The sequence below is a fragment of the Coregonus lavaretus genome, assembly GCF_964263955.1.
Source record: "Coregonus lavaretus genome assembly, chromosome: 20".
In the NCBI taxonomy this organism is placed as follows: Eukaryota; Metazoa; Chordata; class Actinopteri; order Salmoniformes; family Salmonidae; genus Coregonus; species Coregonus lavaretus.
Window position 1 is genome coordinate 14,716,692 of NC_140007.1, and position 12,246 is coordinate 14,728,937.

The window sequence follows — 12,246 nt, forward strand, 5'->3', positions numbered from 1 at the left end:
TTCATTAGCATCATCGCTAACGCCTACACAAACTGGGTAGAACCGCGCACTGCACATACACAGATGGGGAATTCTCCTTGCCTCTTCAGAAGGTTGCAGGAAATGTGACCCAGCTAGTACATTTGGTTCCTTTTGGTTTCCCATTAGTTCTGGGAACAAAGCCATAAGTGTCCCGACTGGTAAAACTGAACGTTTTTTCATCATTCTGCAAACAGAAGTGAACATTTTGCCTGTTCTGGGAACGTACATTTTTTAGGTTGCAGGGAGGTTCTGAGAATGTTTTTCTATGATTCCCTGAAAGTTTTCCTTGGAGGTTTTATTAACATTTTGAGAATGGAAATGATAGGTTATTTGAATTAAATAACGTTTTGAGATCATGTTTCAATAAGACTTTTAATATCATTGCTAGCTTAGTTTGGGTTAACTATTTTGAACTCCAAGCAAAGATAGGACACGTAGAAACCTGCAGAAAACGTTATGCTGAAGTACTGAAATTCCCACAGAAGAACGTTGTTTCTAACGTTCTGTTAACATAACCTTAAATAGAACCATAAGGAAACCTGTAGAAAATGTTAGGTGTGTTAGCTTGGGCTGGGGCAACAGTGTGATACCAATCAGGCCTCCAAGGACTGGAGTTGCCCATCCCTGCTTTAAATAGAACCTTGAGGAGAAACCTATAGGAAGCGTTATGCTGAAGTACAGAAATTCCCACCTAAGAAACATGGTTCTCTGAACGTTATGTGCTAGCTGGGTATCCTGCACAATTCCCAGAACATTGTATGCAAAATAACCATAGGACAACCAAGCTTTCACCAAGCTCTAAGAAACATATGGTTCTCAGAACGTTATATGCTAGCTGGGGAATCACTGATGCATTCCGCTAATACATTTTCAATACATTTAGTTGATTCCCTACTAAGTTCAGTACAGTTTTGAATATTGTTGAATTCTGTTTTTATGTCTAGATCCCCTATAGAGCACCACAGTGGTGGTGTCGTAATAACCTTAAAACCTAGCGGTCAAACAGGGAAATGGTTCCAATCATTTTTTGACCATTCATTTTCCCCATAGGGGATTATAGAAACCAATTGCCTCTAGTTTATTGTGGTGCCAGATACAATCTGAGAGAGAGAAATAAGAGGTGAAAGTAGGTGGGATGGCAGCAGTCTATCATACATAATAATAAACCTGGAGAACAGTCATTAAACTTTCCTGATAGCAAGGCTTGGATAGACTATGAACTGGAACTAAAGGAATGTGTAAGACTTATTGCAAATGCTTACTGCAACTGCCCAGATGTCTTAACAGTATACGTGACTGGAAATATTTTCTCCAATTAACTGAATATTAATGTCAATTTCAGAATTCAATTGTGTGTTGACAATCCCTACAGCAAGCTAAGCGGGCTACCATCGCAAACAGTCTGTTTTGCTCATCTACTTTATAGTGGGCCATCAACAGCAAACCGACACAACTAACAGTGGCATGCTGACTGTTAGTTACTATGGTATACTGTTGGGGTGTTGTAATTGGTAGAAGCTTCAGGTAAATTAAGACATCCTGGGATTCGTCACCATCTTTCTAGTGGATAGCAACAATATCTTGAGCAGTATTGCAATAATCTTCCACTTATTTTGCAGGTTGATGTTTATTGGGATTAGTCTTGCCCTGGAGGCAGAACTGAGCAATTCCCGCTAGATGGGCCAGCTACAAATTCAAAATTGGCTATATTGTATAAATTCATGAAAGCAAAAAATAGCTTTTTGATGTGAATTTAAGGTTAGGGTTAGGCACTAGGGTTAGCAGTGTGGTTAAGGTTGGAGTTAAGGTTAGGGTTAGGTTTCAAATCAGATTTTATGACATAGTGGCTGTGCCAGCTAGTGACCACTCTGCAGAGCTGTGTCCAGAACAAGATTAATGACGAGAAACACTAACCTACATTTATTTCCTGTACCTGGGGCTTCTTCCAATTAGTAACATCATGCAGCGCTAGCAGTACACTACCATATCGGCTGTCATCAGTAGGCCTGGGAATTGCCAAGGACCTCAATATACATTATTATCACGATACTTAGGTGCCGATACGATATGTTGCGATTCTATAAATATCACGATAAATGTACAATTCTATAAGTATTGCGATATATACTGTATATATATTTATTTATTTTGAGAATCGTTACTTGGAGTCATAGAATAAATATAATCTCGTCAAAAATTATATTGCGATACTCTAATGTATCGATTTTTCCCACCATCACTAGTCATCAGTATAATGACAAGGTTCTGACATTGACTTGCCTGCAGTGGTGTGCTGTCTCATAACCAGCCGTGGAGCAATAAGTGCTTGCTAAATGGGAATTCAGTCAAATATCAACCAAAAGTTTAAGTTAATCTGATGTCTTTACCCAGTAGTTTCCCTTAGTGTAGAATGTAGTTGGTTGATTGATTGAGTGATTGATTGATTTAGATTATTAAAAGCACAGTACTCTGTATCATAACATAAACTACAGTGAGGGAAAAAAGGATTTGATCCCCTGCTGATTTTGTACGTTTGAGTTGAGGTTGAGGTGTCATTTAACAGACGCTCTTATCCAGAGCGACTTACATGAGCAATTAGGGTTAAGTGCCTTGCTTAAGGGCACATCGACAGATTATTCACCTAGTCGGCTCGGGGATTAGAACCAGCGACCTTTCGGTTACTGGCACAACGCTCTTACCCACTAAGCTACCTGCCCACTGACAAATAAATTATCAGTCTATAATTTTAATGGTAGGTTTATTTGAACAGTGAGAGACAGAATAACAACAAAAAATCCAGAAAAACACATGTCAAAAATGTTATAAATTGATTTGCATTTTAATGAGGGAAATAAGTATTTGACCCCTCTGCAAAACATGACTTAGTACTTGGTGGCAAAAATCTTGTTGGCAATCACAGAGGTCAGACGTTTCTTGTAGTTGGCCACCAGGTTTGCACACATCTCAGGAGGGATTTTGTCCCACTCCTCTTTGCAGATCTTCTCCAAGTCATTAAGGTTTCGAGGCTGACGTTTGGTAACTCGAACCTTCAGCTCCCTCCACAGATTTTCTATGGGATTAAGGTCTGGAGACTGGCTAAACCACTCCAGGACCTTAATGTGCTACTTCTTGAGCCACTCCTTTGTTGCCTTGGCCGTGTGTTTTGAGTCATTGTCATGCTGGAATACCCATCCACGATCCATTTTCAATGCACTGGTTGAGGGAAGGAGGTTCTCACCCAAGATTTGACGGTACATGGCCCCGTCCATCGTCCCTTTGATGCGGTGAAGTTGTCCTGTCCCCTTAGCAGAAAAACACCCCCAAAGCATAATGTTTCCACCTCCATGTTTGAGGGTGGGGATGGTGTTCTTGGGGTCATAGGCAGCATTCCTCCTCCTCCAAACACGGCGAGTTGAGTTGATGCCAAAGAGCTCCATTTTGGTCTCATCTGACCACAACACTTTCACCCAGTTCTCCTTTGAATCATTCAGATGTTCATTGGCAAACTTCAGACGGGCATGTATATGTGCTTTCTTGAGCAGGGGGACCTTGTGGGCGCTGCAGGATTTCAGTCCTTCACGGTGTAGTGTGTTACCAATTGTTTTCTTGGTGACTATGGTCCCAGCTGCCTTGAGATCATTGACAAGATCCTCCCGTGTAGTTCTGGGCTGATTCCTCACTGTTCTCATGATCATTGCAACTCCACGAGGTGAGATCTTGCATGGAGCCCCAGGCCGAGGGAGATTGACAGGTCTTTTGTGTTTCTTCCATTTGCGAATAATCGCACCAACTGTTGTCACCTTCTCACCAAGCTGCTTGGCGATGGTCTTGTAGCCCATTCCAGCCTTGTGTAGGTCTACAATCTTGTCCCTGACATCCTTGGAGAGCTCTTTGGTCTTGGCCATGGTGGAGAGTTTGGAATCTGATTGATTGATCGCTTCTGTGGACAGGTGTCTTTTATACAGGTAACAAGCTGAGATTAGGAGCACTCCCTTTAAGAGTGTGCTCCTAATCTCAGCTCGTTACCTGTATAAAAGACACCTGGGAGCCAGAAATCTTTCTGATTGAGAGGGGATCAAATACTTATTTTCCTCATTAAAAAGCAAATCAATGTATACAATTTTTGACATGTGTTTTTCAGGATTTTTTTGTTGTTATTCTGTCTCTCACTGTTCAAATAAACCTACCATTAAAATTATAGACTGATCATTTATTTGTCAGTGGGCAAATGTATAAAATCAGCAGGGGATCAAATACTTTTTTCCCTCACTGTATATATATACAAAAGATGAAAGCCCAAACCGAAAGCTAGAGCCACAACAACAATGCAACAGCTGTTGGAGGCAGGAGCTCGGATAAGTTGGCTAGCCTTTGTACGAGAGGCCTGAGCGATGACGTGTCACTCATTTTGAGTGTCCCTCCTCGGGGTATGGCCCAGAGCACATCACTCTCCGGACAACAAAACTGACAGGAAATAGAAGTGAATTGACAACACTCTCCAGCTGCGACAAGTGTTTTACGCTTCACTGTGGTGTGGGGGAAAACTGATCTCCGTTGTGTATTCTCTCTAGCCAGGGCAATTTGACTGAGAAAATAGCTTTGAATGCTGATCAAAGAGCATAGTGCAGTGTACACACACCTGCAGATGGCTGATGTGAAAAGAGTGCCAAGTGGATTTCTTTTGGGCTGTCATTATGCTGTTCATACAGACATTTTATGGAAAACAGGGAGTTGTCATATGTCCTATTACCATACTGGCCATATCTATTACTGGGAATACATGTGATAAAAATGTATTCAATACAGTAGCATATTGATATGACTTTACAGCACCGCCAGTTTGAATCAGGAGCAAGAATTGGGTTTTGTGTTACTGGCACCATTTCATTATTTCCAGATGGTGAAATTCCCCAAGGTGGGGCTAATTGCAGGACATGGCAGTGGATGGTGAAGCCTACCTTAGAGCATCAGTAACCTACCGTATAGTCTAGTTTTGGATTCAGCCAATGAACCTAATAGATGGTCCAAATTGTAAACACTGCTGGAGTGAGTGGTCAAATTCTCTTTGGTTGCACATGAGATTAACCTGCCTTCACTTGCACCATGTTCACCATAAGTGTTTTACAATGAGTAGCCTATCAGTTGATTGTTAAAATTGAATTGGAATTGTTATGTATTGAAGTAATGTGAATTTTAGGCTCTGGTAAACTAATACTTCTTTATCATCTCTCTTTGTATCCTTCTCCCCTCCTCTTTTCTCTTCCTTCTCACCATCTCCAGGCCTGTTAGCGACAGGGCTTGGCCACTCCTCCCCAGTCTCTCCCCCTCCTTCACCCTCCCCTTCTACTCCTTCTCTCCTGCTGCTGCCACCACCATGCCCTCTGTCCCCTGCTGCACCACCTATCCTGTGAAAAGTGCCTGTCCGCCCCGGTAGGATGCCCGACTCGCCCTGCTGTGCCCTGCGCCCCCTCCTGCCCGCCTCCACAACCACCACTACCACCGCCGTTACCTCCTCCTCCGCTGTACCCTCTCCTCTCACCACAACAGCTGCCACCGCTCCGCCCCCCGATGGTGTCGTCCCCGCGCTCCGCCATGGATGAGGATGAGGTGAGCGAAGTGATCAGCACCAACGCGCTGGCCTGGCTGGTGTGCTCGGGCGTGTCCATCCTGGCTAACGCCTGGGGCATCCTGAGCGTCAGCGCCAAGCAGAAGAAGTGGAAGCCGCTGGAGTTCCTCATCTGCACGCTGGCCGGCACGCACATCCTCAACATGGCCATCCCCATCACCATGTACTGCGTGATCACCCTGCGCCGACAGCACTCCAGCTACCAGTGGAACGAGGGTCTGTGCAAGGTGTTCGTGTCCACCTTCTACACACTGACGCTGGTCACCTGCTTCTCGGTCACCTCACTCTCCTACCACCGCATGTGGATGGTGCGCTGGCCCGTCAACTACAGGTATGTGTGGGGAAGAGCTGGCGTCTAGATTGACTGCTTCTCTCTTGCTGTGTGCTGCTGCGGGTGGGTGGACTCTCTTGTGTGAGTGTCCCGTATCTGTTCAACTGGTTTCTTTTTTTTAAAATAATATCAATTTTTTTTCATTTTCATTTTTTACTCCATATACAAACTTAAAAATACAAACAATAACATACAGACGCACACAAACAATGACTACATTTGTTCGGCTGGTTTCTACAGATGCTGTGAAAAATTGCACGTCCAAAAGAAAAGTGAAAAGGCATACAGTGCATTCAGAAAGTATTCAGACCCCTTTACTTTTTCCACATTTTGTCACGCTACAGCCTTATTCTAAAATTGATTAAATTACATTTTTTCCTCATCAATCTACACACAATACCCAATAATGACAAAGCGAAAACAGGTTTTTCTAAATGTTTCCAAATGTATTAAAAATGTAAAACAGAAATACCTTATTTACATAAGTATTCAGACCCTTTGCTATGACACTCAAAATTGAGCTCAGGTGCATCCTGTTTCCATTGATCATCCTTTCTACAACTTTATTGGAGTCCACCTGTGGTAAATTCAATTAATTGGACATGATTTGGAAAGGCTCACACCTGTCTATATAATGTCCCACAGTTGACAGTGCCAGAGCAAAAACCAAGCCATGGGGTCGAAGGAATTGTCCGTAGAGCTCCGAGACAGGATTGTGTTGAGGCACAGATCTGGGGAAGGGTACCAAAAAATGTCTGCAGCATTGAAGGTCCCCAAGAACACAGTGGCCTCCATCATCCTTAAATGGAAGAAGTATGGAACCACCAAGACTCTTCCTAGAGCTGGCCGCCTGGCCAAACTGAGCAATCGGGGGAGAAGGGCCTTGGTCAGGGAGGTGACCAAGAACCCGATGGTCACTCTGACAGAGCTCTAGAATTCTGCTGTGGAGATGGGAGAACCTTCCAGAAGGACAACCATCTCTGCAGCACTCCACCAATCAGGCCTTTTGGTAGAGTGGCCAGACGGAAGCCACTCCTCAGTAAAAGGCACATGACAGCCTGCTTGGAGTTTGCCAAAAGGCACCTAAAGGACTCTCAGACCTTGAGAAACAAGATTATCTGGTCTGATGAAACCAACGTTGAACTCTTTGGCCTGAATGCCAAGCGTCACATCTGGAGGAAACCTGGCACCATCCCTACGGTGAAGCATGGTGGTGGCAGCATCATGCTGTGGGGATGATCTTTAGCAGCAGGGACTGGGAGACTAGTCAGGATCGAGGGAAAGATGAACAGAGCAAAGTACAGAGAGATCCTTGATGAAAACCTGCTCCAGAGCGCTCAGGACCTCAGACTGGGGCAAAGGTTCACCTTGCAACAGGACAACGACCCTAAGCACACAGCCAAGACAACGCAGGAGTGGCTTCGGGACAAGTCTCTGAATGTCCTTGAGTGGCCCAGCCAGAGCCCGGACTTGAACCCGATCGAACATCTCTGGAGAGACCTGAAAATAGCTGTACAGCGACGCTCCCCATCCAACCTGACAGAGCTTGAGAGGATCTGCAGAGAAGAATGGGAGAAAATCCCCAAATTATAGCGTCATACCCAAGAAGACTCGAGGCTGTAAACGCTACCAAAGGTGCTTCAACAAAGTACTGAGTAAAGGGTCTGAATACTTATGTACTGTAAATGTGATATTTCAACAACCCACAATTTTTTTTTTGCTTTGTCATTATGAGATATTGAGTGGACATTGATGATGGATTTAAAAAAATACATTTTAGAATAAGGCTGTAACATAACAAAATGTGGAAAAAGTCAAGGGGTCTGAAGTGGTGCTAAGACCTGTCTTAATGGAAGTTACATAATGTTGGGAGATCGGACAATGATGTAAAGCAAAAATAGGAAAGGTGCAGTATAATTGGTAGACATTGTTACATAGTAATTACAACCGTTATACCTGTTTGTGGGATTGTAAAATTACATTCTGTCACGCATTAGATAAACCACAAATTATTCATGACCTTTCGGTAGTCTAGAATTAGCGTAATCTACATTGTGAGTTTATTTGCAAATCTACTAACATCTAGCTACAACAACAGTTACACAGTAAATGTTGTTTTTGTAGAATACTTTCTAGTAATTCAATGCAGCCTCCCTCTGACAAAGCATTCAGCTACAGCGACATAATATAATTCAGCCAAATATAGCCTAGCCTACAATATCTCTCCCCCCAGAGCACATAGCCATACTCATCCTTTCCAACCATGCCAATCATCATATCAAAATTGATTGCGTGTCTGATGGACTTGGATTCATAGGGTTAGAGAAACGGGAGAGTTAGTGATGCGTTCCCAGTGAATTCACTCTATCCTGGACACATCTGTTGGTGTGGAATCCAGGTAATCCCGTGTGGGACTAGACTTGCTAGACTGTGAGAGCATCCGCTGCTCCACTTCCATCCAGCTCCATCTGGCTTCCACAACCATCAGAAGTAATGTGATCCTTGTTGGCGCTACTTGAACAACACAGGAACCATGAATTAGGGACAAAGCCGGAAGTCCAGCTCTTCTGAATTATCTATTCTGTGCCAACTGTCTCTGTGCCATTTCTACCTTACGTGCCCCTCAATAAAGATGTTTCAAATCTCAGACCTACAAGTACATTGTAGGACTAGAAGTAACCTGGCTGCATTTTAAAGCCACAATTTGTAACTTGCTTGTCAACTGCGGTTCGGTTTTCATAACAATCATTTGTAGATGAATGCATCTCAAGAGCGATGTAATTGCAGGCCAAGTGCACATGAAACAAACACATTTTAGTGTGCAAAAACTGCAAACCAAATGAGTTTGGGGGTATCAAACCAGCTTGAGAGTAACATTTCAACCACTTTGAAACTAAACGCCATTTTAGAATGTCAGAATCAGCCCAATGAAGACAGGGAGATATATACTGTGTGTTGATGACAATGATATTAATCAAATAGTGTGTATTTATAAGGATTCTCTAAATAGCCCTTTCTGTGCACAGATAATAACTTATTCTAGCTCCTATTGTCAAATAATCTAGAGATGTCCAGATCATAGTTAACGAGGCCAATTTTCGGGCTCAGCAAAGACACGTTTTTTGCCAAAAAATACAATTAACAACATTTTTGTTTACCCCAAAAAGTGTCCTCAATTATCTATGCCTAATATAATTTCAGAGTAGCTGAAGCTATGGGTTTGTGTCCAAACAAATCATCCCAAATTGTTGTGAAACTTGTGTACAGATTCTCTCTCTCTCCCTCTCTTGCTCTCTCTCTCAAAAAAGAGAGAGGGGGGATAGAGAAAGAGCGAGCAAGAGTCAGTTATAGACCTGAAGCTTGATTCACAGTAACATTATCCATCTTCTGTCCCCTAAAGTCATATTTTTTCTCACCCCGCCCCCATAAAGACCCTCGCGCATTTTCTCCAGCTCCTTTTAACACCAATGTAATTCCACACGTAACCTCTATTCATCTTTAATCTGAAACAGACCCATTTTTCCCTTTTGAATGCACATGGCCGCCTCCTATACCTGACGTGAACATACGGAAGGCCTGAATTATGAATTTTGCCATTGTACTGGAAACAAACGTTCAGCATCTGTTCTCATCAGCCAGTGCTCACTATCTCTCAGGAGTTTTTTCTCTCTCTCTTCTCTTCCTCCCTCTCTTTTTCTAGTAATAGATTCAAGCAGCTTGATGACGTAAATCTCTCTCTTTGCTCCCACCTCAGGCACTTTGAGGAAAGGCTAGCGATCTGTGACTCGCAGCAGCAAAGAGACCCACTTCTTTAGCACAGAGATAAAGGCAGATTAACGCAAACATGGCGGACCCAGGGCTGCTGCCTTTTACTATGCATTGTTCCAATAGCCCTGCATACATGTAGCACAGACCAATTCAAAATCTACCATTTTGTAATACTGTATACTTTGCTTCATTTGGTGAGGTTGGTGTCATTCTCTGTGCAAAGACACACGTACAATGTCTCTGTGAAGCGAGGGAGATTAATCAAAGGATGTGAATGAGGGTAAGAGGAGAGAAGAGAAGAGGGGGATGGACGAGGCTGGCTTTGATTGGGGGATCTCTCCCCTGAAGGACAGTTTGGGTTTACCGCCAAAACTCCTCTCGGAGTGGTAGGCTTTGGGGGTTGGAGGAGGGGGATCCTCAGCTGGAGTAAACTCTGAAAATCTGTCTAGATACTCTTAAGTCCCTTGATACCGTAGCCACTTTTTAAAAACAACCACAAAAAAATCATACAATCGGTTATCCATAAGTAAGCTACCCAATTGGGGCCTTTGCGACACACACTGTCTCATGATGTCTTCAATTCTTTGTAGTTTAGTCAATGAATTTCAGGGCTCTGTTTAATCAAACTGGCATTGGTGTATTTAGACAGTGGCTCGAATCATGGTCAAATAAAATCACATAATTATTTTGGGTACATTAAAAACACTGCTGCTTCCTGAGACTCCACTCACAGGTAGATGCTTTTAAGTGTAAGGGCTTAATTCAATCCGTAAAGCTGAAGTGTTACTGATTCTGTGATAGAAATGTAAAGGTCATTTCCGATTGAGCCAAGATATGCAGCGTTTACCGTGAATGTGGTCTTCGCTAATGCGGGAACATTGCCTTTAAATTTCAATCACGCTGTAAAGCTGAACTTCCGCGATGCGGATTGAATAGACCCCAAAGAAGTGCAGCAGTTTTTAAACCATGACACTGCATCAACATTGCTCCGGCAGGTTTTTGTGCAGTTCAACTTTGTAAATGTGCTTTCATGTGCTGCAACTGTGTGTGCGTCTTAGTTCAGGTAAAGCCTGTGTCGCCTCTCGTAGATGTTAAAAGGAAAAACGCCCCAGCCTCCTGCAGTATTTTTTTATTTGTGCCGTGCACATAGAAAATGAATACTGCCAGAGGCCACTAACACTCTGAGCAAATTGCTGGCTTATAACAATTACTTAGAGGTGAGGGGGAACCCTTTAAATAGACCAAAGGGCATGGCAATGATCTGGTTCATCAACCAACCATTTCCATTGATTTCCTCGCCTACTCTTTATCCAATTGAATGATGTTATTCATAGAATTATATTGAAATGATTTGCATTAAGTAAGTCTATTCATGTAATATTGATTTGATCATAATCTAATTCTTCCAGACAGATCCTTATAATATCATGAAGCTCAAGGAGTTGTTTAGATTTGTGGCGGTTTTATTATCGTGCCCTCTGTTGATGTGGAGTAGATCTTCAAACATCCCCCCTCCTCTTCCTCCCCCAAGTTGAGTCTAATAATAGGAATCCAGTAGGAATTAGACATCACTTTGCAAGCCATGTGGAGTGTGGCTTGCAGAGCCAGGAGTTTCAGACCGCTGTGTTAGGGAATAACTATGCCATCAAAGATAGGATTACGTTATTTACAATCCCCCTCTTCCTCCCCCATGTAGGTTGAGTAACACCAAGAAGCAGGCGGTGCACACGGTGATGGGCATCTGGATGGTGTCCTTCATCCTGTCCACGCTGCCCGCCGTGGGCTGGCACGACACCATCGACCGCTTCTATGCCCGCGACTGCCGCTTCATCGTCACGGAGATCGGCCTGGGCTTCGGCGTGTGCTTCCTGCTGCTGATTGGCGGCAGCGTGGCCATGGGCATCATCTGCATCGGCATTGCCCTCTTCCAGACCTTCGCCATCCACGCGGGCCACAAGGCCGACAAGAACAAGTTCAACGTGCCCACCATCGTGGTGGAGGACGCTCAGGGCAAGCGGCGCTCGTCCATCGACGGCTCGGAATCGCTCAAGACCTCGCTGCAGATCACCTACCTGATCAGCGGCATCGTCTTCATTTATGACTTCCTCACCGGCTTCCCCATCCTGGTGAGTTTAGTTTCAAGTTTTAATAGTGGTATGTACAGGATACACATGGTATACACCGTCCAACGAAATGCTTACTTGCAGGTTCCCTCTCGATAACGTAACAACAATAAGAAATAATAAAAGATAAGAATAAGAATAACCAGTAAATGGCTCTCTGGTAGAATAGAATAAAACATTTAGCATAAGTATAAATACAGGAAGGCACTCAACAATTGATAGTAGAATATTTACACGCACCGTTTTGAGTGGATGTCCTGGAGGGCCTTGCGATTGTGGGCGGAGCAGTTTCCATACCAGGCCGTGATGCAGCCGGTCAGGACGCTCTTGATGGTGCAGCGGTAGTATTTGGAGAGGACCCGGGGACATGCCAAATT

At 43.6% G+C, this 12,246-nt stretch overlaps 1 protein-coding gene across 1 annotated transcript in view; it reads left to right on the forward strand.

The window, feature by feature from the left end:
* Positions 1-5,589: 5,589 nt before the first annotated feature.
* gpr153 (G protein-coupled receptor 153) overlaps positions 5,590-12,246 on the forward strand; it is a gene marked incomplete at both ends in the record, with an annotated part of 36,147 nt that continues 29,490 nt past the window's right edge. Inside the window, 2 exons of the mRNA XM_084184515.1 lie at positions 5,590-5,978; positions 11,443-11,872. Of these exons, the coding sequence (XP_084040641.1) occupies positions 5,590-5,978; positions 11,443-11,872 (819 nt within the window). The remainder of the gene's footprint in view (positions 5,979-11,442; positions 11,873-12,246) is intronic.